Source organism: Salmo salar, chromosome 21 (genome assembly GCF_965601325.2).
Source record: "Salmo salar chromosome 21, fSalSal1, whole genome shotgun sequence".
In the NCBI taxonomy this organism is placed as follows: Eukaryota; Metazoa; Chordata; class Actinopteri; order Salmoniformes; family Salmonidae; genus Salmo; species Salmo salar.
This window is the reverse complement of record NC_138311.1, coordinates 33,138,851-33,164,883: the sequence shown is the minus strand read 5'-3', so window position 1 is coordinate 33,164,883 and position 26,033 is coordinate 33,138,851. Positions and strand designations below refer to the sequence as shown.

Sequence of the window (26,033 nt, the reverse complement as noted above, 5' to 3'; positions counted from 1 at the left end):
CTACTATAACCAGTCACTACCATTACTACTGCAGTCACTACCACTACTATAACTATAACCAGTCCCTACCATTACTACTGCAGTCACTACCACTACTATAACTATAACCAGTCACTACCATTACTACTGCAGTCACTACCACTACTATAACTATAACCAGCCCCTACCATTACTACTGCAGTCACTACCACTACTATAACTATAACCAGTCCATACCATTACTACTGCAGTCACTACCACTACTATAACTATAACCAGTCCCTACCATTACTACTGCAGTCACTACCACTACTATAACTATAACCAGTCCCTACCATTACTACTGCAGTCACTACCACTACTATAACTATAACCAGTCCCTACCTTTACTACTGCAGACACTACCACTACTATAACTATAACCAGTCCCTACCTTTACTACTGCAGTCACTACCACTACTTTTACTATAACCAGTCCCTACCTTTACTACTGCAGTCACTACCACTACTATAACTATAACCAGTCCCTACCTTTACTACTGCAGTCACTACCACTACTATAACTATAACCAGTCCCTACCATTACTACTGCAGTCACTACCACTACTATAACTATAACCAGTCCCTACCATTACTACTGCAGTCACTACCACTACTATAACTATAACCAGTCCCTACCATTACTACTGCAGTCACTACCACTACTATAACTATAACCACTCCCTACCATTACTACTGCAGTCACTACCACTACTATAACTTATTTCACAACCATAAATACTCTGATTTAGAGGGGTTGGGTTAAATGCGGAAGACACATTTCAGTTGAATGCATTCAATGGTACAACTGACTAGGTATATCCCTTTCCCTTTTAAGCAAGATAGCAAGCACACCACATTTTCTTCAGGAAATATACTTTCCTAGTTGCACTTGATACTTCTGTGTTGATCGAACCTAAACTCATCTGTTTTTGCATAAATGATTAAAACAGCCTTTGCGGTCTGAAGTGTTGATTCACTATTATCTCCACTTACTATATGAGATCAATATATCTACAGATCCTGCAAATAGAAAGACAAATTGTCATCCTCTTGGAAGAGAAGAAACAAGACTAAACAAATCAAGCAAATGCTACGCCTTTAATTGTTTTCATTAAAACATTCCAATATATATAGAAATATATTGTAGCACTGACTGGTGTACTATGTTTGAAAACATCACAGCACATTTAATGGCATAAAAAACGAGCATGAAGTACAGTTCAGAAATACGGAGGGTAAAATGTTTAACATCAGAATACATTAACCATATCTTTCCACATTCAGACAACCCAGTTACACATCACGTGCTGTAACAGTCTGAACACATTTACATTTTAGTTATTCTGCAGAGGCTCTTATCCAGAGCGACTTACAGGAGCAATTAGGGTTAAGTACCTTGACAGATTTTTCACCTTGTTGGCTTGGGGATTCGAACCATCGACATTTCGGTTACTGGTCCAACGCTCTTAAAACCACTAGACTACCTGCTGTCCCAGGTGAATCCATCTCAGAGACTGGTCTCTCTTCACTGCAGCAAGCGGTTCAACAACACTTCACATCAACACTTTACAACAATATCATACAGTACGCATCATGACAGAGTAACAAATAGAAAGGAAAAACAAACAGGGAGCCATGCTGTAGTTGTGGAGGTCCCTCTTCTCCATCACAATCCTTCATCGTAAGCCTTTCATTCATTTCATTTCATTCATTATTCTGATATGATCTGTTTAGAAACATATGGACAATATATGTTTATAAATATATGGACAATTCATGAGATGATAGTTACAACAACAAACAGCCTCAACAATGAGACCTGAAGTTCCACAACGACACTAGAAAAGTACAGCACTAGAGGGTTAAGAGTAGGGGAGATGAATCATCATCAACATTATACCTGTTACAGAATGAATACAGTCTCCCCTGCTCCAAACCCATCAACAACATCATCATCTAAGTCCACCACAGTGACATAAACTAATGTGAGCTCACATGATACTTACTGTGCAATTTGCTCTATGGGTAAGGTAGAACAAAACAGAATGATTCAATATTGGTGGCAAAATTCCATCAGAAAAAAGTACACGTACATGCACGCACACACAGTCATGTACCTTGTAGCCAGTCCACCCCCTCCTGTAGGCCATCTCCTTTTAGAGCATTACTGGCACTGAAACAGAGGGACAGATTTTAGTAACCTATCCCAACACAATCTGTGTGTGTCTGTACCTGCTTGTGTGTGTGATAGAGTTGTGTCCTACCAGATGTGCCAGGGTTTGTCTTTGATGTTCTCCAGACAGAGCAGCTGAGACACTTTGACTGAAGACATGGCTTCTCTCAGATCACTCTTATTAGCAAAGAGCAGCACAGGCATCCTCCTACTGCAGATGTCTGGAGGGAGAAGGAACACCAGAGAACAGGTGAAGAAAGTTTGTCTGTCTGTCTTTCTCCCCTTCTCTCCCTCTCTTACTCTCGCTCTTCCTGTCTCATTCTCTTACCTTGGTGATTGAGAAGAGTATCAAGCTCCTCTTTGGCAACGACCATTCGTAACTTGTCTCCACTATCGATGACAAATATGATGGCGTGACTCTCTCTGTGGACACCACAACAGAAAACGATGTCATCAACAAGGGATAGGAGGAGCAACAGGGTAAAAAACACAATGTGTTTCTCTACATCAGGGGTAAGCAAGTAGATTCAGAGTGAATGGCCGGGGGGCGGTAACTCTTGGAGATAGATTTAGGGTTGGGTAACCACTAAAACTGCTCTACAGGCCATACAGGTTACTCTAAGTTTAGAGGTAAGGCACCTCTGGATTAAAACGTCATGTCATATAATGCAGTTCTATATAGATAAACAGTGCAGGTGTAAAGTCTTACTTGTAGTAATGTTCCCATAGGTTTCTATATCTGCTCTGACCAGACATGTCAAACACTGTGAAGGACAAACTTTGTAGAGACAAAACACATGTTATGCATCAACAAACGCTCTATAGTAATATAATTATTATTACTTTTTCTGGTTCACTAAGTTAATCATAGTTTACATTACAAGTGAATTACTACCTTGAACTCTTGAATTTGTCTATATTGAAGCCAATAGTTGGGACAATGTCTTGTGTCTGGGTCTGTGATACGCACGCACACACAAACAAAACGCAGACAGACAAAAAATAACTGAAGTGTATCAAAAATAAATGCCAAAATAGGGTGAAATAGGCTGTACTGACCTTCACCTGACTAACATGTCTCCAGTCGTCTGAGAGTGGGCCATATAAGCATAGCTGAAAACAAGCAAGCAGTGGATAATTGCAGCGCAACGAATGCAATAACACATAGGTCTTATGTGTAACCACAATGCGATAACACTCACAGCTCGTATGTGTAACCACAATGCGATAACACACAGCTCGTATGTATAACCACAATGTGATAACACTCACGGCTCGTATGTATAACCACAATGCGATAACACTCACAGCTCGTATGTATAACCACAATGTGATAACACTCACAGCTCGTATGTGTAACCACAATGTGATAACACTCACAGCTCGCATGTATAACCACAATGTGATAACACACAGCTCGTATGTATAACCACAATGTGATAACACACAGCTCGTATGTGTAACCACAATGTGATAACACTCACAGCTCGTATGTGTAACCACAATGCGATAACACTCACAGCTCGTATGTGTAACCACAATGTGATAACACTCACAGCTCGTATGTGTAACCACAATGCGATAACACTCACAGCTCGTATGTGTAACCACAATGCGATAACACTCACAGCTCGTATGTATAACCACAATGTGATAACACTCACAGCTCGCATGTATAACCACAATGTGATAACACACAGCTCGTATGTATAACCACAATGTGATAACACACAGCTCGTATGTGTAACCACAATGCGATAACACTCACAGCTCGTATGTATAACCACAATGTGATAACACTCACAGCTCGTATGTATAACCACAATGTGATAACACTCACAGCTCGTATGTATAACCACAATGTGATAACACTCACAGCTCGTATGTGTAACCACAATGTGATAACACTCACAGCTCGCATGTATAACCACAATGTGATAACACACAGCTCGTATGTATAACCACAATGTGATAACACACAGCTCGTATGTGTAACCACAATGTGATAACACTCACAGCTCGTATGTATAACCACAATGTGATAACACTCACAGCTCGTATGTGTAACCACAATGTGATAACACACAGCTCGTATGTATAACCACAATGTGATAACACACAGCTCGTATGTGTAACCACAATGTGATAACACACAGCTCGTATGTATAACCACAATGTGATAACACTCACAGCTCGTATGTATAACCACAATGTGATAACACACAGCTCGTATGTGTAACCACAATGCGATAACACTCACAGCTCGCATGTATAACCCCAATGTGATAACACACAGCTCGTATGTATAACCACAATGTGATAACACACAGCTCGTATGTGTAACCACAATGTGATAACACACAGCTTGTATGTGTAACCACAATGTGATAACACACAGCTCGTATGTGTAACCACAATGTGATAACACTCACAGCTCGTATGTATAACCACAATGTGATAACACTCACAGCTCGTATGTATAACCACAATGTGATAACACACAGCTCGTATGTATAACCACAATGTGATAACACACAGCTCGTATGTGTAACCACAATGTGATAACACACAGCTCGTATGTATAACCACAATGTGATAACACACAACTCGTATGTATAACCACAATGTGATAACACACAGCTCGTATGTATAACCACAATGTGATAACACACAGCTCGTATGTGTAACCACAATGCGATAACACTCACAGCTCTTATAATCAGTGGTGTAGCGGAGGGTAAACGCAAGTAAACACAATTTACTCACCTTTATTTTTTGCATGACTGTACACCCACCTTTTGGGAAAGACTTCATGGAAAGTATAGGGAACGTTACTTTTTTCACCGCGACTGGCGATCAGTTTAGCCTATGTTTTTTGTTTACCACTACATCACTGCTTATAACCACAATGCATACAATTCACAGCTCTAATATACACTATATATACAAAAGTATGTGGACACCCCTTCAAATTAGTGGATTCGCCTACTTCAGCCACCCCCGTTGCTGACAGGTGTATAAAATTGAATGGCCTTATTAAAGAGCTCAGTGACTTTCAACCTGACACCGTCATAGGATGCCACCTTTCCAACAAGTCAGTCCATCAAATTTCTGCCCTGCTAGAGCTGCCCCGGTCAACTGTAAGTGCTGTTATTGGGAAGTGGAAACATCTAGGAGCAACAATGGTTAAGTCGCAAAGTGGTAGGCCACACAAGCTCACAGAATGGGACCGCAGAGTGCTGAAGCGCATGAAAATCATCTATCCTCAGTTGCAACACTCATTACTTTACTGACTTTGACTTTATTGTCCCCATTGGGAAATGTTGTAAGTTCCAAACTAAGTTCCAAACTGCCTCTGGAAGCAACATCAGCACAATAACTGTTCGTTGGGAGCTTCATGAAATGGGTTTCCATGGCCGAGCAAACACACACAAGCCTCAGATCTCCATGCGCAATTCCAAGCGTCGGCTGGAATGGTGTAAAGCTTGCCGCCATTGGGCTCTGGAGCAGTGGAAACGTGTTCTCTGGAATGATGAATCACGCTTCACCATCTGGCAGTCCGACGGATGAATCTGGGTTTGGCGGATGCCAGAACGCTACCTGCCCGAATGCATAGTGCCAGCTGTAAAGTTTGGTGGAGGAGGAATAATGGTCTGGGGCTGTTTTTCACGGTTCGTGCTAGGCCCCTTAGTTCCAGTGAAGGGAAATCAACACTACAGCATACAAAAATGGCATTCTAGACAATTCTGTGCTTCCAACTTTGTGAAGGCCATTTCTGTATCAGCATGACAATGCCCCTGTGCACAAAGCGAGGTTCATACAGAAATGGTTTGTCAAGATCAGTGTGGAAGAACTTGACTGGCCTGCACAGATCCCTGACCTCAACCCCATTGAACACCCTCAACCCCATTGAACACCTTTGGGATGAATTGGAACGCTGCCTGCGAGCCAGGCCTAATTGCCCAACATCAGTAATGGTCTTGTAGCTGAATGAAAGGAAGTCCCCGCAGCAATGTTCCAACATCTAGTGGAAAGCCTTCCCAGAAGAGTGGAGGCTGTTATAGCAGCAAAGGGGGGACCAACTCCATATTAATTCCCATGATTTTGGAATAGATTGTTCAACGACTTTTGGTCATATAGTGTATAACCACAATGGTTAACACTCACAGCGCTTATGTATAACCACCATTTCCATGGCTCAGCTCACTCAACTCAGATACACAACTCCGTCTCTTTCCATTGACAGGCCAGCGCGCAAAGGACGCGCGCGCCTACAGTAGGCCACCACATTAATACGTTTAAATTTAGAACACAATCAAATACATCAGTCAATGGACTACAGTAGACCTATATGCTCAATTATAGTTAGGCCATGTCAGTGGACTTACATTACTGGGTTTGAGTTGGTTGATGATGGTGGTTTTCCCGCTGTTGTCCAGTCCCAAACACAACACGTTCACTTCTTTCTTCTTCAGACCCAGCCATCCCGACAGTTTATCTAACATGCCCATTTGTCCTGCTTAAAACATCCGATCCCAAGGTTTAAATGTGGATTCGGTATGGGCCACCTACCCCCTCAATATATAATTGAAAGTTTCTACCATTTCTCGCTGCAATTTAGTCTAACGTTCTAAAATAGAATGTTTCCATGGATATGAGGACTAGGTAACTAGACAGCAGGTTGGCAGTCCAGTCTGTGAATAAGCCTATTAGAGTGAATTAATGCTCTGAACCTACTGCTGATCTGACTCACAGTATTGGGTGATTCTGAGATGGACATTAGATAATGTCAACTTCATGAGGACAGGTTTATTACATAGGCCTACAGTAGCCTATACGTATTCCAGTCATGCTGAATATGTACAGGCTACTGGTGTTTTTATATATTCTTCTTATAGTAGTAGCATATGCATTCAAAAAACGAGTTGATTATTAATTATTTAACACACATCACGAGTCAAGACAATAGCAGAACTTGGTTTTCTCTTGCTTTATCCGTAGTTGATAAAATAAGCACAAGCAGTAAACAAATTGTTGGATATCCACAACATCGCCCTAGCTCTAATAATGGTACTGAGTGACGCAGTGGTCTAAGACACTGCATCTCAGTGCAAGAGGTGTCACTGCAGTACCTGCTTCGAATCCAGGCTGCATCACATCCGACCGTGACTGGGAGTCCCATAGGGCGGCGCACAATTGGCCCAGCGTCGTCCGGGGTAGGCTGTTATTGTAAATAAAAATTTGTTCTTAACTGACTTGCCTAGCTAAATAAAGGTTAAATAAAAAGTTAAACAATGATGCATGGTCCAACTGCCCCATCTGCTGGCTAGCATTAAAAGTCCACCTGAAATACAGTATATTCTACAAACATTTCAGGACACCGGTGGACAAAGTATTTCCAGTGATGTAGAGGTAACAAAAAAAGATATGTGTAAACTGATCGCCAGTCACGGTGAAAAAACTTATGCTCTCTATACTTTCAATAGATTTTTCCAAAGTTGAGTAAAGTGTCAAGCAAAATAAAAAAGTTGGGTAAACTGCATTTATTTGCGTTTACACTCCAATACACCAATGAAGACTTCCAGTAAATACAGCCATGTTCAACCAGATACCCTTCTCATGGGGAGGGACAGTTTGATGGCACAGTACTGGGGGAGGCATCATCTGATGGAACAGTACCCGTAAACAATGCCTCCTATAAGAACATGCCATCCATAGAATGAAACAGTCAGTAATAACAAGACATCTAACCACCAGTACCGTTCACCTTTATTTGCAAATAAATATCCGTTTTAAACTGCCTCTTACAGTGTGCAAGATCTACCACGTCTCTTTGAAAATGATAGAAAAATAAAATACTACAATTATAAGTATACTTGTACTTTGTACAAAAGAGCATTCTCCCTTTGCTCAGCAGTAAGACATGCTAAACAGCCTGATCTGGCTTCTCCTCCCAGGAGGAGCCAAGTGTGTCCTCCCTCTGAGAGGTCTGTCTGTGAACACCTGCTGGACAGATGAGCTCCAGCCCGGTAGAAGTTGCCTCAAAACACAGATCTAGGATCAGCCTAGCCTACCTCCATCCTTACCTCAACCATTAGGGAGTCAAATTGTAAACTGACCTTCGTTCAGTTTCCAGGGACAACTTCCTTCTACTCCGTACAGACTCCTGCTCCTGAACATACTGTATACTGTAGGTGTGTGTGTGACCGACTGGGTTTGAACCCGGGTCGTCTGTGCTGCACAAGACTGTGTTACCCTGCTGAGTTAAAGCCTAAGCATTTGCTTCGGGGAGCTAATGCAAGTCTTCAGGTTTCAGGCAGAGTTTGGGTTGGTTCACCTCCGCTACCTGTGGATCTGGAGAGGTTTATGAGATATTAAAATGCGGTTGAGGGCCATATAGAGATAAAGAGATGTGTATATATATGACTTTGGTGCTGCTGTCTCTGTGCGTCTGTCACCGAGCAGAACATTCCTCTCTATCTGTCTCTAGCATGGCGTACATGCGAGTCTTGACAGCAAACACATATCATGACACCAACCACTGTATGCCAAACAGCGTTGGTTTCCATTCCTACTATATACATTGTTTTCCAACAGCTGCCATAAGTCTTTAGCATTGCACAATTGGCCTGTAGAGCTAGCATGTTAGCGTGTAACAGAGTCTGTTGAGGTTTGCTGACAATCTGCTCTCAATGTCTATAGGTCCATAAGAGACTATCATTTATTTATTTCTCTTATCGTAGTTACTGAGACGACTGCATATATTGCTCATTTAGATAAAATGCTAAATAAATAAAGATAGTATCCAGATTTACTAGGGCGCTCACATACAAGACTGCACAGATATAAATATTATTTTAGGATTATAATCGATAAATTGTTCTATACACTTAAAACATTCAGAAATCCTCCGCACTTCCAAAGCGGACTCATCTTCTTCTTCAAGTATTAGCATACCCAGATACTCTGGAGAGGTTAAAAAAAACAACGAGAATACCTTGTGATAACGCTTACTTATCAAACTTCAAAATAATTCATATCATATTAATTAAGGACAATCCTTTTGATTGGTCGCCTGTTAGCAGCTACATCCTGGTCACAAAAACATGTAGTAGATCACGTTCCCAAATCTACAGCTCTACCGGATAATAAGTACTGATGCTGCAACGAGGCATACATTCCCCAGGGGGAGCCAGGGGCAGCCAGTACTCAGAGTCCTGTCCCTGTCTGTATTGTCCCATCTCTGGCTGAAGCAGGTTCAGGTGTACAAAACAGTCTGGCTTTATGGAGTTTCTGCATCAAGGTCCAAGTGTGTGGTAGTCTGAATATGAGAGGCCTCCGGGCTGAGATGGTCCGTCTGTACGCCTGTCTGAGGCTGTCTGTCTGTCTCTCTCGCTCGCTCTCTGTCCATCTGTCTGTTTTAAGGTCTCATACATGGAAGCCATTCTCGTGTAATAGCTGCAGTCGGAGGGTCTGAATGCTGCTGACGATCCTCCTCTGGTGGCCAATCAACACCACCCCGATCCTCCGCACGTCTCTAGGGGGAGAGAGAAGACGCACGCACGCACACACACACGCACGCACACACACACACACACACACACACACACACATAAAGACACACACACACACACACACACACACACACACACACACACACACACACACACACACACACACACACACACTAAAGACACACACACACACACACACACACACACACACACACACACACACACACACACACACACACACACACATAAAGACACACGCACGCACGCACGCACGCACATACATAAAGACACACACACACGCACACACATAAAGACACACACACACACACACACACACACACACATAAAGAACACACACACACACACACACACACACACACACATAAAGACACACACACACGCACACACACACATAAAGACACACACACACACGCACACACACACACATAAAGACACACACACACACACACACACACACACACCACACACACACACACACACACATTGGTTAGGGGAAATTGTTGGGTTAACTTAAGGTATTGGAAGGATAAGGTGGGCAGACAGTGCAACGGTAACGTTTAGTTAAAGTTAGAGTAACATTAGAGTAATGTTTGAAGTAGGGAACAGTCCCTCCACTCACTCAATACTCATCTGTGCCACAGAGTCCAGTGTGCTGAATCCTGCTGCCACAAAGCTACTCTTGTATTGGCTCATCTTGATGGAATCCAACCAATCCCCGATGGAGATGAACATGTGGTAGTCCACCACCTCTCCTGGGGATTCTGCTAGACTGACAGATGGATCAAACAAAAGAGAATATAATAAGAACTAAAAAGGTTTCACTGCGGGTGAAATCAGAATGTCTGTTAAATGACATGAATGTGATGTACCCCTGTATATCTTCCACCAGGGCCAGCAGGCTGCTGGGGTTCCTGATCAGCTTGTCCAGGAAGGAGACCACATCAGTGAACTTGGGCCTCTGGCTCCTCTCCTTCTGCCAGCAGTGTAGCATCAGCTGGTGTAGAACCACGGGGCAGCCCATTGGAGCAGGGAGACGGTAGCCCTCCTCTATGGACAGGATCACCTGGGGTGGATGAAGGGAGAGAATGAGCACACACTACTCGCTCATGTCATCCAGCCATTTCAGGAAGTGTGTACTATGCCAGTATTACTACAGTTTATCAGAGCTACAGTAAGCATGCCTCCAGGGTGTGTTAGGGGGGCTGTTCATTTGGCCTGTAGCCTTGATGTCCTCTCTGAGCCCTGACGGGTGGCAGGATGGGGCGGAGGGGTGATGAGGCAGAGGCAGCAACAGTCAGGGATTGGCGGGGGCATTTGTCTTGGAAAGCACTTCTAAGCAATTCTCCAGCAGCACAATCCCCATGAGGCCAGGGGCTGTGTGTGTGCTGGTGTGCGCTGTAAGGAGCTGAGGGGGATTACCAAGGAGCTTTCACACTCCACAGGGAGACGGGATGAATCCCCTCCATCCCTCTGACGATTGACCTGAGACCGTGAGGTCAGTCAGCCAGGGTCTGACTCCACAACTTTTAAACCCCTCCGTTGGCCAGTCTCTCTCCCTCTCTCCCCCCCTCTCGCTCTCCCTCCAGTGGAATCTCAAACTTTAGATATTATACAGTAAAGACACTCATAAGAAGGTTGTTTCACGATACCCAATCCCTATTAACCTGTTGGGTCTAGGGGGCAGCATTTGCACGTCTGGATAAAAAAAATGTACCCGATTTAATCTGGTTACTAATCCTACCCAGTAACTAGAATATGCATATACTTATTATATATGGATAGAAAACACTCTAAAGTTTCCAAAACTGTTTGAATGGTGTCTGTGAGTATAACAGAACTCATTTGGCAGGCAAAACCCTGAGACATTTTCTGACAGGAAGTGGATACCTGATGTGTTGTATTGAGTTTAAACCTATCCCATTGAAAAACACAGGGGTTTAGGAATATTTTGGCACTTCCTATTGCTTCCACTAGATGTCACCAGCCTTTACAAAGTGTTTTGAGTCTTCTGGAGGGAGATCTGACCGAACAAGAGCCATGGAACGGTGATGTCCCATTAGACACCTGGCGCGCTACTTCATGTTGGGTACCCTCGTTCCAATACGTTATAAAAGGCTATGCATTCGTCCACCTTGAATATTATTCATGTTCTGGTTAAAAAAGGCCCTAATGATTTATGCTATACAACGTTTGACATGTTTGAACGAACGGAAATATATTTTTTCCCCTCGTTCATGACGAGAAGTCCGGCTGGCTTACATCATGTGCTAACGAGACGGAGATTTTTGGACATAAATGATGAGCTTTTTTGAACAAAACTACATTCGTTATGGACCTGTGATACCTGGAAGTGACATCTGATGAAGAGAATCAAAGGTAATGGATTATTTACATAGTATTTTCGATTTTAGATCTCCCCAACATGACGTCTAGTCTGTATCGCAACGCGTATTTTTCTGGGCACAGTGCTCAGATTATTGCAAAGTGTGATTTCCCAGTAAGGTTATTTTTAAATCTGGCAAGTTGATTGCGTTCAAAAGATGTAAATCTATAATTCTTTAAATGACAATATAATATTTTACCAATGTTTTCTAATTTTAATTATTTAATTTGTGACGCTGACTTGACTGCCGGTTATTGGAGGGAAACGATTTCCTCAACATCAATGCCATAGTAAAACGCTGTTTTTGTATATAAATATGAACTTGATAGAACTAAAAATGCATGCATTGTCTAACATAATGTCCTAGGAGTGTCATCTGATGGAGATTGTAAAAGGTTAGTGTATCATTTTAGCTGGTTTTATGGTTTTGGTGACCCTGTCTTTGACTTGACAAAACATTACACACAACTCTTGTAAATGTACTGTCCTAACATACTCTAAATTTATGCTTTCGCCGTAAAACCTTTTTGAAATCGTAAAACGTGGTTAGATTAAGGAGATGTTTATCTTTCAAATGGTGTAACATAGTTGTATTTTTGAAAAATTTGAATTTTGACATTTATTTGGATTCAAATTTGCCGCTCTTGAAATGCACCTGCTGTTGATGGAGTGCACCACGGGTGGCACGCTAGCGTCCCACCTAGCCCCAAGAGGTTAAGACTCCCAGGTTAACTCCATAGAGAAGACATCATCCACAACTCACATCCTGATTGGACATCTCCCAGTAAGGCCGCTCCCCATATGACATCACTTCCCACATGACGATACCGTAGCTCCAGGCATCGCTGGCTGATGAGAACTTCCTGTAGGAGATGGCCTCTGGAGCTGTCCACCTGATAGGGATCTTACCTCCCTGTTCTCACACACACACACACACACACACACACACACACACACACACACACACACACACACACACACACACACACACACACACACACACACACACACACACACACACGTCAGGTCCCATCTGGTTTGTGACAATGCAAGCTTGAGGAAATATGTGCAATTGACAGACCATATGTTAAACAGTCTCAGTTTGAATGCACTTCTCTGAAGTCTCTCAATGTGTACAAACACATTTTCACAGTTTGAGACTTTGTGTCAAAGAACAAATAAACGCTCTGAGCTGCTTTAACAGCAGAACTAACCTTCCTCCTGGCCTTTCTCCCTCTACTATCTTTCTATCTCTTCAGATGAGGGCAAGAGTAAAATCACCAGTCTGCACAAATCCTCAGTCTATATTATGGCTGTGACCCAACCTGCTCCCCACTCTCTTCCCCTACTCTCGCCCCCTGTCCCCTCACCCTACCAAACCAAAGTTCTGTCGAGCGGAAAATCGTTTACAGATGCCCCCAAAAGCAAAATATCCTTTCTGTTCTCTCTTCCCCGTTTTCTTCCAGAATACACCACTTCCCCTCAGAGTGACCCTGAGAGTAGAGGTCACGACGAGGTCACGACGAGGGCATGCAGACTCAGAGAACTATGTGTTTTTGGAACAGACAGACTATACACAACAGAAATAGAACAAAATAACAGCAGTTGATCGAGTGGAAAGAAAGATGAGTGAAAGCTATTGAAACCACAGATAAGGTCAGGGGAAGCTCCTAGTTACCGTGGTGGTGTAAGCAGCCTCGGGGTCGTCCTCCAGGACTCTGGACAGGCCGAAGTCAGACACCTTACACACCAGGTTGCTGTTCACCAGGATATTACGAGCGGCCAGGTCTCTGTGGACGTAACCCATGTCAGACAGGTACCTCATGCCCGACGCGATGCCACGCAGCATGCCCACCAACTGGATCACTGTGAAGTGACCGTCGTGCTTCTAATGGAGAGAGGGACACAAGAGAGCGAGATTTTCATTTGTTATGTCTTTCTGTTCGTTTATAATTGAGAATCAATAAACAAATGGTATTTGCTTCTCACCCTCAGGAAAGAGTCCAGAGATCCATTCTCCATGTACTCCACCACAATCATCACAGGTCTGCCTGAAATCACAGCACCCCCAGGTCAGTCAGATGTGCTAGAGATGTGACTGGAATAAGAGCCTGCCCCCACCCAGCTCACCCGTGTCTGAGCAGCAGAACCTTCCTCTACAGTAATGCTACTAGCCAAGCAGTAGTCATCTCTTGCATACTGTCTGTGTATCATCATTGTGTCAATATTTGCTGCAGAGCGTAACCAAGAGGAACAAATGAACACTAGCTCAGGTTTCCCTGTGTTTCATTAATCCCTGTTTGCTGAAGGACTCAGAGTGGAGTTACTCTCAGTATGGTGGTTAATAGAAGATTAGACCGGGGGTTAGAATAGATACTTTATTCTAGATTTCTGTGTTTAATGGACATTTGTCCCAGCCCCTCCAGACACTCAAACATTGAGAGGCTCAGGGTCAGCAATGGTACAGCACCGTTGGAGCAGATTGTGGTTTAACCTTGCTCAAGGGTTGGTACTCTCTCTAGCATCTAGGCTACCTGCTGCCAACATTTGCATCTGCACGTTGTTTCCCAGTCAGAGTCCATGGGCCTGGGGAGGGATTAGCATTAGCATCAACATGCTGTTTTCCTGTTAGAGTCCATGGGCCTGGGGAGGGATTAGCATTAGCATCAACATGCTGTTTTCCTGTTAGAGTCCATGGGCCTGGGGAGGGATTAGCATTAGCCTTTAGCATCAACATGCTGTTTCCTGTCAGAGTCCATGGGCCTGGGGAGGGATTAGCGTTAGCCTTTAACATTAGCACGCTGTTTCACTGTGAGGGTCTATGGGCCTGGGGAGAGTGGACCGTAATCCACCATTGGATTAATTAACATCCTGTTTGATTAACAGCCTGTTCTAATTATTGGCCACTGTTATTACTCTTTAGTCACACCCGGGAGGAGAGGTAGACAGGCGGGAGGTCAAGGGAGTAGGAGATGAGGAGCCACGGTAAGGGCAGAGAGAGAAGAGAGAGGAGGGGCCCGGGAGGGAGAGGGAGTCAGGACAGCAGAAAGGAGGAGGCCGGGGTGAGGACAAAGGGGTATTTATCGGCTGTCTCCCCCTGCCTCCCATGGGGCACCCATCTCCTCTCTGTGATCCCCCAGTGGGTGAGTGTGCTGCTGAGTGCACTAATTACAGGATTACACACAACAGAGCGACAGCGACAGCTCTGGACAGCTTAATATAGTCTAATAATATGCATTAAAGACAGGTCTTTCATTAGAAATCATACAACCAAATCACATTGACCCATAAAACTACACATTTAATCAAACAACGGTTTTCACTGTTTAAGAGCCCATTGATTTGTGTTATGTTTCCTGTCTGTTGTGTTGTCCATCCATTGACACAGAGTGAGTGCCACGGCTCCATGTTAATGAATGAGGGGGAACACTATAGGAAACCCCACTGTTCAAACTCATCAGACATTTCACAGCTCCTGCTTCACACAGACTACAGCTGATTGGTTCTGTCGATCGCTCGTTTAGCTTCGCGAAAGTGACATTGTGTTTACTCCTCACAGTATCCTGTTCATTGGGGTAATTGGCCCAACAGTCTGGCAGTAAGGACAGGCCCGCTGTGAGACTGTAATATCAGAATATACAATCTGAGATGAGAAAAGAAACAGGACGGGATGTTGAAAAGTGTGACCCGCCACGGCTGGATCAGAAGCAGGCCTCAGTCAGGGGTCCTTGTCATTACTTGGTTTCCTGTAAAATGTACTATTTCAATTGTATCACACTTTTTGGAGGACTGAGTTTCAGTTAACTAATGGCTATTTAATGAATTCTTCAAGACATGGTTCAGTTTGAGTGAAATAACGTTGGCGCTGACATCCCTGGCCTGCTCCTCGGCTATAGTGAGAGAGGTAGGGGGCAGGTCAGGACCCTCAGTATCTGGCTCAGCTATAGGCCAGTGATTTCTTCAGCTAGCCAGGCCGGACCTGAATGGGGGCTCTGTGAGGCAGTCAGTAAGTCAGCCAGCCAGGTTAGAGAGAGAGAGAGAGTGAAGCAATGGTGAATGGGGGCTGGAGATAGAGAGCAGTGATCAGAGGCTGTCTGTCTATGGTGCTGACCAGATCACACTTCTCTATCACCTCTCTCTCTTCCTCTCTCAATTCAAGGGGCTTCATTGGCATGGGAAACATATGTTAACATTGCCAAAGCAAGTGAAGTAGATAATATACAAAAGTGAAATAAACAATAAAAATGAACAGTAAACATTACACTCACAGACGTTCCAAAAGAATAAAGACTAATAGTTTTTTGGTAACTACATTCCTTCTGTCTATAGCATGTCTTAATATTGTGCAGTTCCTTCGGCTTTGATGCCTCATGATTGAGTATTGCTCTGTTCAGGAAGACTGTGATTTTGTTGTGGTCTGATAGGGGTGTCAGTGGGCTGACTGTCAATGCTCTGAGAGACTCTGGGTTGAGGTCAGTGATAAAGTAGTCTACAGTACTACTGCCAAGCTATAGATGTACCTACCATAGGAGTCCCCTCGAAGCCTACCATTGACTATGTACAGACCCAGCGTGTGACAGAGCTGCAGGAGTTGTGACCTGTTTTTGATGGTTATGTTGTCATAGTTGTGCCTAGGGAGGCATATGGAGGAGGGAATGCTGTCACCTCCAGGTAGTGTTTGTCCTCCTGTGTGCTGAGGATGTCAGGTTCTTGTCCAGTTCTGGCATTTAGGTCGCCACAGACTCGTACATGTCCCTGGGCCTGGAAATTATTGATTTCCCCCTTCAGGATGGAGAAGCTGTCTTCATTAAAGTATGGGGATTCTAGTGGGAGGATATAGGTAGCACACAGGAGGACATTTTCTCTGTTAAGATCATTTCCTTTTGAATTTCTAGGCAAATGTAAAATGTTCCTGTTTTGATTAATTTAATAGTGTGTGTGTTAGGTCTGCTCTATACCAAATTAGCATACCCCCTGAGTCCCTTCCCTGTTTCACACCTGGTCGTTTGGTGGATGGGACTACCAGCTCTCTGTAACCTAGAGGGCAACCAGTGGGTCCGTCTCCTCTCTTCCCTGTTTCACACCTGGTCGTTTGGTGGATGGGACTACCAGCTCTCTGTAACCTAGAGGGCAACCAGTGGGTCCGTCTCCTCTCTTCCCTGTTTCACACCTGGTCGTTTGGTGGATGGGACTACCAGCTCTCTGTAACCTAGAGGGCAACCAGTGGGTCCGTCTCCTCTCTTCCCTGTTTCACACCTGGTCGTTTGGTGGATGGGACTACCAGCTCTCTGTAACCTAGAGGGCAACCAGTGGGTCCGTCTCCTCTCTTCCCTGTTTCACACCTGGTCGTTTGGTGGATGGGACTACCAGCTCTCTGTAACCTAGAGGGCAACCAGTGGGTCCGTCTCCTCTCTTCCCTGTTTCACACCTGGTCGTTTGGTGGATGGGACTACCAGCTCTCTGTAACCTAGAGGGCAACCAGTGGGTCCGTCTCCTCTCTTCCCTGTTTCACACCTGGTCGTTTGGTGGATGGGACTACCAGCTCTCTGTAACCTAGAGGGCAACCAGTGGGTCCGTCTCCTCTCTTCCCTGTTTCACACCTGGTCGTTTGGTGGATGGGACTACCAGCTCTCTGTAACCTAGAGGGCAACCAGTGGGTCCGTCTCCTCTCTTCCCTGTTTCACACCTGGTCGTTTGGTGGATGGGACTACCAGCTCTCTGTAACCTAGAGGGCAACCAGTGGGTCCGTCTCCTCTCTTCCCTGTTTCACACCTGGTCGTTTGGTGGATGGGACTACCAGCTCTCTGTAACCTAGAGGGCAACCAGTGGGTCCGTCTCCTCTCTTCCCTGTTTCACACCTGGTCGTTTGGTGGATGGGACTACCAGCTCTCTGTAACCTAGAGGGCAACCAGTGGGTCCGTCTCCTCTCTTCCCTGTTTCACACCTGGTCGTTTGGTGGATGGGACTACCAGCTCTCTGTAACCTAGAGGGCAACCAGTGGGTCCGTCTCCTCTCTTCCCTGTTTCACACCTGGTCGTTTGGTGGATGGGACTACCAGCTCTCTGTAACCTAGAGGGCAACCAGTGGGTCCGTCTCCTCTCTTCCCTGTTTCACACCTGGTCGTTTGGTGGATGGGACTACCAGCTCTCTGTAACCTAGAGGGCAACCAGTGGGTCCGTCTCCTCTCTTCCCTGTTTCACACCTGGTCGTTTGGTGGATGGGACTACCAGCTCTCTGTAACCTAGAGGGCAACCAGTGGGTCCGTCTCCTCTCTTCCCTGTTTCACACCTGGTCGTTTGGTGGATGGGACTACCAGCTCTCTGTAACCTAGAGGGCAACCAGTGGGTCCGTCTCCTCTCTTCCCTGTTTCACACCTGGTCGTTTGGTGGATGGGACTACCAGCTCTCTGTAACCTAGAGGGCAACCAGTGGGTCCGTCTCCTCTCTTCCCTGTTTCACACCTGGTCGTTTGGTGGATGGGACTACCAGCTCTCTGTAACCTAGAGGGCAACCAGTGGGTCCGTCTCCTCTCTTCCCTGTTTCACACCTGGTCGTTTGGTGGTTGGGACTACCAGCTCTCTGTAACCTAGAGGGCAACCAGTGGGTCCGTCTCCTCTCTTCCCTGTTTCACACCTGGTCGTTTGGTGGATGGGACTACCAGCTCTCTGTAACCTAGAGGGCCACCAGGTTTCTTGTTGGATGACAATGTCTGTATTTCTAATTTATTTGATGAAGTCCAGGTTCCTGCTCTTTAGGCCAAAGGCAGATGACCTCAGGCCTTGGATATTCCAGGATGAGATAGTGAAGGCTTTGTGTTCCATAAAGTGTCCAATGTTGTTGGTCGTGTGGTTTGGCCTCAGCCCAGTAAGTGTGAGCAGAGCCTGCTGAGCATCTGGCACATGCCATTGGCTTGGGCTAGTGTAAGGGTGGGGGTTGGGCCTGTTAACCCGCTCACAGCCTGGGCGTATGTGTGACTTCCATGTTGAGGCCCTCTTTGCGGGGGTGGGGTGCATGGGGTGGGCAGGAGGGGCATAGGTCCGTTCTGAGAGGGCCTAAATGGGGTGTGTGCATGGTTGACTTGGGGGGGTGTTGATTGTTTGGGGTGGGGGTGTGTATGTGGCTGGTGGTGTTGTGGTCTGGATGTAGGTCCTCTCAGCGTGTGTCCTCTATGTGTAGGTCCAGGGGGGAGTGTCTCGCTGTTCTGGGCGGAGTGTCTATTGATCTGTTACTCCTGTGTGAAGTGTTGGGGCTGCATTTGAGAGCGATGTCCTTTAGAGTCCGGGCGAAGGTGGGCACTGCTGCCTTGTATAGGTGGACCTGGTCATAGAGGCTGTTCAAGTCCAGGGTGGAGTGGTGGGCCAGGAAAACATTTGGTTTTGAGGCACAGTCACGGGAAATACTTGCGTTTACCTGCTGTATGGTAGCAGGGTGGAAGTATTTTCGTGGTAGCAGGGTGGAGATAACCAGTTGTGCGTTGGGGAAAGTAGAAGAAGCTTTCTCAATCACTCCCTTCAGTGCTGTGGCCACCCTTTCCTGCTGTGTTCTCAGGTGGTTTGTGCCTGTATGTATTATTATGTAGCTGGGTGATCCTAGTTGGTCCTCAGACAGAAGGTCTAGGGCGCGCTGGGTGTTTGGACACCAGAGTTTAGAGACTGTGTGTTTGGGAAAACATTATTTTTCTTGTATATATTTCCCGTTTCAGTCCATAAGGAGTACAATCTGTGTCTTGTGTATGTCCTCAGTCGATGTGGGGGGGTTGTCAGGAGGGCTATCAGGGTGGCTGACAGTGGGGGGGCTCAGAGGGGGTGAGAGCCACTGGGCTTAGGGTTCTTAATTTGTCTGTTCTGCTGTGGTGTTAACACTATGGTCAGGGTCTGGTGTGGACTGTTCTGCTGTGATGTTAACACTATGGTCAGGGTCTGGTGTGGACTGTTCTGCTGTGATGTTAACACTATGGTCAGGGTCTGGTGTGGACTGTTCTGCTGTGGTGTTAACACTATGGTCAGGGTCTGGTGTGGACTGTTCTGCTGTGATGTTAACACTATGGTCAGGGTCTGGTGTGGACTGTTCTGCTGTGGTGTTAACACTATGGTCAGGGTCTGGTGTGGACTGTTCTGCTGTGGTGTTAACACTATGGTCAGGGTCTGGTGTGGACTGTTCTGCTGTGATGTTAACACTATGGTCAGGGTCTGGTGTGGACTGTTCTGCTGTGATGTTAACACTATGGTCAGGGTCTGGTGTGGACTGTTCTGCTGTGATGTTAACACTATGGTCAGGGTCTGGTGTGGACTGTTCTGCTGTGGTGTTGACACTATGGTCAGGGTCTGGTGTGGACTGTTCTGATGTGATGTTAACACTATGGTCAGGGTCTGGTGTGGACTGTTCTGCTGTGATGTTAACACTATGGTCAGGGTCTGGTGTGGACTGTTCTGCTGTGATGTCGGGAGCTGAGGTGGGCTGTTCTGCTGGCTTCTCTGCGGGGGTGGCCACCTCTCTAGTGGGTTGTTCTCTGTCACACGCCATCCCCCTCACCCTCTCCTCCAGCAGTCTGATCCTCTCCTCTAGTGCTCTTTTCATCTTCTGCTCTTGCTTTTTATATTGTTGAAGTTGTCTCACTACAGTCCAGAGTGCAGATATGTCTCTCTCCACCTTCAGCTCTCCGGGTCTGGTTAATGGGGTGTTGTTGTGCTGGACTGTTGTCTGGGTCTGGTTAAGGGAGTGTTGTTGTGCTGGACTGTTGTCTGGGTCTGGTTAAGGGAGTGTTGTTGTGCTGGACTGTTGTCTGGGTCTGGTTAAGGGGGTGTTGTTGTGCTGGACTGTTGTCTGGTTAAGGGGGTGTTGTTGTTCTGGACTGTTGTCTGGGTCTGGTTAAGGGAGTGTTGTTGTTCTGGACTGTTGTCTGGGTCTGGTTAAGGGGGTGTTGTTGTTCTGGACTGTTGTCTGGGTCTGGTTAAGGGAGTGTTGTTGTGCTGGACTGTTGTCTGGGTCTGGTTAAGGGGGTGTTGTTGTGCTGGACTGTTGTCTGGGTCTGGTTAAGGGGGTGTTGTTGTGCTGGATTGTTGTCTGGGTCTGGTTAAGGGAGTGTTGTTGTGCTGGACTGTTATCTGGTTGAGGGGGTGTTGTTGTGCTGGACTGTTGTCTGGGTCTGGTTAATGGGGTGTTGTTGTGCTGGACTGTTATCTGGTTGAGGGGGTGTTGTTGTGCTGGACTGTTGTCTGGGTCTGGTTAAGGGGGTGTTGTTGTGCTGGACTGTTGTCTGGGTCTGGTTAAGGGGGTGTTGTTGTGCTAGACTGTTGTCTGGGTCTGGTTAAGGGAGTGTTGTTGTGCTGGACTGTTGTCTGGGTCTGGTTAAGGGGGTGTTGTTGTGCTGGACTGTTGTCTGGGTCTGGTTAAGGGAGTGTTGTTGTGCTGGACTGTTGTCTGGGTCTGGTTAAGGGGGTGTTGTTGTGCTGGACTGTTGACTGGGTCTGGTAAAGGGGGTGTTGTTGTGCTGGACTGTTGTCTGGGTCTGGTTAAGGGGGTGTTGTAGTGCTGGACTGTTGTCTGGGTCTGGTTAAGGGAGTGTTGTTGTGCTGGACTGTTGTCTGGGTCTGGTTAAGGGGGTGTTGTTGTGCTGGACTGTTGTCTGGGTCTTGTTAAGGGGGTGTTGTTGAGCTGGACTGTTGTCTGGGTCTGGTTAAGGGGGTGTTGTTGTGCTGGACTGTTGTCTGGGTCTGGTTAAGGGGGTGTTGTTGTGCTGGACTGTTGTCTGGGTCTGGTTAAGGGGGTGTTGTTGTGCTGGACTGTTGTCTGGGTCTGTGTAATCACCTGCTGTTCCAGCTCCACCTGCCTTACCTCCAGCTGGGTGAATGTATCCTTCATTTCAATGAGGGGGTAGTACTCTGTGCTGGGAGGTTGACTTTCCGCTTGGGGTTGCTGGTCTGTGGGGTTATATAATGAAGAGGTCTGGGGGTGGCTAGTCTGTGGGGTTATATAATGAAGAGGTCTGGGGGTTGCTGGTCTGTGGGTTTATATAATGAAGAGGTCTGGGGGTTGCTGGTCTGTGGGTTTATATAATGAAGAGGTCTGAGGGTTGCTGGTCTGTGGGGTTATATAATGAAGAGGTCTGGGGGTTGCTGGTCTGTTGGTTTATATAATGAAGAGGTCTGGGGGTTGCTGGTCTGTGGGGGTATATAATGAAGAGGTCTGGGGGTTGCTCGTCTGTGGGGGTATATAATGAAGAGGTCTGGGGGTTGCTGGTCTGTGGGGTTATATAATGAAGAGGTCTGGGGGTTGCTCGTCTGTGGGGGTATATTATGAAGAGGTCTGGGGGTGGCTAGTCTGTGGGGTTATATAATGAAGAGGTCTGGGGGTTGCTGGTCTGTGGGGTTATATAATGAAGAGGTCTGGGGGTTGCTCGTCTGTGGGGTTATATAATGAAGAGGTCTGGGGGTTGCTGGTCTGTGGGGGTATATAATGAAGAGGTCTGGTCTGACCCATTCGGGGTGGGGGTATCTTTCTCAAGGGAGAGCTTCTCCTGCTGGGCTAATTCTTTGATTAGGTGAAACTGAGGGGTAGTGTGTTAATACAGCACTGTGCCATGCCAGGGGATGGTCTGGTTAATATAGCACTGTGCCATGCCAGGGGATGGTCTGCTTAATATAGCACTGTGCCATGCCAGGGGATGGTCTGGTTAATATAACACTGTGTCATGCCAGGGGATGGTCTGCTTAATATAGCACTGTGCCATGCCAGGGGATGGTCTGGTTAATATAACACTGTGTCATGCCAGGGGATGGTCTGGTTAATATAGCACTGTGCCATGCCAGGGGATGGTCTGCTTAATATAGCACTGTGCCATGCCAGGGGATGGTCTGGTTAATATAGCACTGTGCCATGCCAGGGGATGGTCTGGTTAATATAGCACAGTGCCATGCCAAGGGATGGTCTGGTTAATATAGCACTGTGCCATGCCAGGGGATGGTCTGGTTAATATAGCACTGTGCCATGCAAGGGGATGGTGTGGTTAATACAGCACTGTGCCATGCCAGGGGATGGTCTGGTTAATATAGCACTGTGCCATGCCAGGGGATGGTGTAGTTAATACAGCACTGTGCCATGCCAGGGGATGGTCTGGTTAATATAGCACTGTGCCATGCCAGGGGATGGTCTGGTTAATATAGCACTGTGCCAGGGGATGGTCTGGTTAATATAGCACTGTGCCAGGGGATGGTCTGGTTAATATAGCACTGTGCCAGGGGATGGTCTGGTTAATATAGCACTGTGCCATGCCAGGGGATGGTCTGGTTAATATAGCACTGTGCCATGCCAGGGGATGGTCTGGTTAATATAGCACTGTGCCATGCCAGGGGATGGTCTGGTTAATATAGCACTGTGCCATGCCAGGGGATGGTCTGGTTAATATAGCACTGTGCCATGCCAGGGGATGGTCTGGTTAATATAGCACTGTGCCATGCCAGGGGATGGTCTGGTTAATATAGCACTGTGCCATGCCAGGGGATGGTCTGGTTAATATTGCACTGTGCCATGCCAGGGGATGGTCTGGTTAATATAGCACTGTACCATGCCAGGGGATGGTCTGGTTAATATAGCACTGTGCCATGCCAGGGGATGGTCTGGTTAATATAACACTGTGCCATGCCAGGGGATGGTCTGGTTAATATAACACTGTGCCATGCCAGGGGATGGTCTGGTTAATATAGCACTGTGCCATGCCAGGGGATGGTCTGGTTAATATAGCACTGTGCCATGCCAGGGGATGGTCTGGTTAATATAGCACTGTGCCATGCCAGGGGATGGTCTGGTTAATATAGCACTGTGCCAGGGGATGGTCTGGTTAATATAGCACTGTGCCAGGGGATGGTCTGGTTAATATAGCACTGTGCCAGGGGATGGTCTGGTTAATATAGCACTGTGCCAGGGGATGGTCTGGTTAATATAGCACTGTGCCATGCCAGGGGATGGTCTGGTTAATATAGCACTGTGCCATGCCAGGGGATGGTCTGGTTAATATAGCACTGTGCCATGCCAGGGGATGGTCTGGTTAATATAGCACTGTGCCATGCCAGGGGATGGTCTGGTTAATATAACACTGTGCCATGCCAGGGGATGGTCTGGTTAATATAACACTGTGCCATGCCAGGGGATGGTCTGGTTAATATAGCACTGTGCCATGCCAGGGGATGGTCTGGTTAATATAGCACTGTGCCATGCCAGGGGATGGTCTGGTTAATATAGCACTGTACCATGCCAGGGGATGGTCTGGTTAATATAACACTGTGCCATGCCAGGGGATGGTCTGGTTAATATAGCACTGTGCCATGCCAGGGGATGGTCTGGTTAATATAACACTGTGTCATGCCAGGGGATGGTCTGGTTAATATAGCACTGTGCCATGCCAGGGGATGGTGTGGTTAATACAGCACTGTGTCATGCTAGGGGATGGTCTGGTTAATATAGCACTGTGTCATGCCAGGGGATGGTCTGGTTAATATAGCACTGTGCCATGCCAGGGGATGGTCTGGTTAATATAACACTGTGCCATGCCAGGGGATGGTCTGGTTAATATAGCACTGTGCCATGCCAGGGGATGGTCTGGTTAATATAACACTGTGTCATGCCAGGGGATGGTCTGGTTAATATAGCACTGTGCCATGCCAGGAGATGGTCTGGTTAATATAGCACTGTGCCATGCCAGGGGATGGTCTGGTTAATATAGCACTGTGCCATGCCAGGGGATGGTCTGGTTAATATAGCACTGTGCCATGCCAGGGGATGGTCTGGTTAATATAGCACTGTGCCATGCCAGGGGATGGTCTGGTTAATATAGCACTGTGCCATGCCAGGGGATGGTCTGGTTAATATAGCACTGTGCCATGCCAGGGGATGGTCTGGTTAATATAGCACTGTGCCATGCCAGGGGATGGTCTGGTTAATATAGCACTGTGCCAGGGGATGGTCTGGTTAATATAGCACTGTGCCAGGGGATGGTCTGGTTAATATAGCACTGTGCCAGGGGATGGTCTGGTTAATATAGCACTGTGCCATGCCAGGGGATGGTCTGGTTAATATAGCACTGTGCCATGCCAGGGGATGGTCTGGTTAATATAGCACTGTGCCATGCCAGGGGATGGTCTGGTTAATATAGCACTGTGCCATGCCAGGGGATGGTCTGGTTAATATAGCACTGTGCCAGGGGATGGTCTGGTTAATATAGCACTGTGCCATGCCAGGGGATGGTCTGGTTAATATAGCACTGTGCCATGCCAGGGGATGGTCTGGTTAATATAGCACTGTGCCAGGGGATGGTCTGGTTAATATAGCACTGTGCCATGCCAGGGGATGGTCTGGTTAATATAGCACTGTGCCAGGGGATGGTTTGTGTGGAAGATGAGGTTGCTGATGTTCCCATTTTTATAATAGTCTCTTGATTTTCCATAAGGAGCTTCATTTTGATGTCTTTTCTTGCCTTATCATTCTTTACATACACAGGGTACTGTATTTAATTACCTCTGAACAGCAGGAGGCAGCTGCTAAGGCCTCTCCATTTGGTTGGAGTAGACTGTTCCACTCTCCTGCCATTGTTGGGCTAAAGGGCTTTGACACCTCTCACTTGACACGTCAGTGCTAATTGAAGTTGTATCAAGCTTGGCAGCCTTAATTTAGCATTCAGTCCTTATAAAGTAATGTCATGTATTTTTCTTGGCTTTTGGAAATAAAATATAGCTTCAGACTAAACATGACTCACTCGGTTCCAGGTTGGATGGTGTTTTCAGGTTTCTGTTGTTTTCCAGAACATTTGCTGTATCGCGTTGGAATAATAATCTTTGGTAGCTGTAAGCCTTCCAGGTGATTCTGTACTTCCGTCCAAAATCATGTTGTAGGTTTGGAGTTTTGATTTGGAGTGAAGGTTATGTTGTAGA

At 46.2% G+C, this 26,033-nt stretch overlaps 2 protein-coding genes across 2 annotated transcripts in view; both read right to left on the bottom strand.

Moving 5' to 3' along the window:
• Nucleotides 1-2,130: 2,130 nt before the first annotated feature.
• Nucleotides 2,131-2,615, bottom strand: LOC106582160 (ADP-ribosylation factor-like protein 6). The gene is made up of 3 exons (XM_014164962.3): nt 2,523-2,615; nt 2,286-2,415; nt 2,131-2,194 (listed from the first exon to the last, which is right to left on the bottom strand). Exons 1-3 carry the CDS (start codon nt 2,566-2,568, stop codon nt 2,131-2,133), a joined length of 240 nt encoding a protein of 79 aa, XP_014020437.2. The 5' UTR covers nt 2,569-2,615.
• Nucleotides 2,616-7,951: 5,336 nt separating this feature from the next.
• Nucleotides 7,952-26,033, bottom strand: part of LOC106582188 (ephrin type-A receptor 6) — a 227,633-nt gene continuing 209,551 nt past the window's right edge. Inside the window, exons 13-18 of the mRNA XM_014165015.2 lie at nt 14,102-14,163; nt 13,791-14,000; nt 12,876-13,025; nt 10,599-10,792; nt 10,349-10,498; nt 7,952-9,731 (exon numbers count right to left, since the gene is read on the bottom strand). Of these exons, the coding sequence (XP_014020490.1) occupies nt 9,623-9,731; nt 10,349-10,498; nt 10,599-10,792; nt 12,876-13,025; nt 13,791-14,000; nt 14,102-14,163 (875 nt within the window). The 3' untranslated portion in view covers nt 7,952-9,622. The remainder of the gene's footprint in view (nt 9,732-10,348; nt 10,499-10,598; nt 10,793-12,875; nt 13,026-13,790; nt 14,001-14,101; nt 14,164-26,033) is intronic.

Coding starts and splice junctions, on each gene's coding strand:
- LOC106582160 (XM_014164962.3), bottom strand. CDS start 2,568: ATGGTCGTTGCCAAAGAGGAGCTTGATACTCTTCTCAATCACCAAG. Junction 2,416..2,522: donor TACTCTTCTCAATCACCAAG/GTAAGAGAATGA, acceptor TTCTCCCTCCAG/ACATCTGCAGTAGGAGGATG. Junction 2,195..2,285: donor GACAAACCCTGGCACATCTG/GTAGGACACAAC, acceptor CCTCTGTTTCAG/TGCCAGTAATGCTCTAAAAG.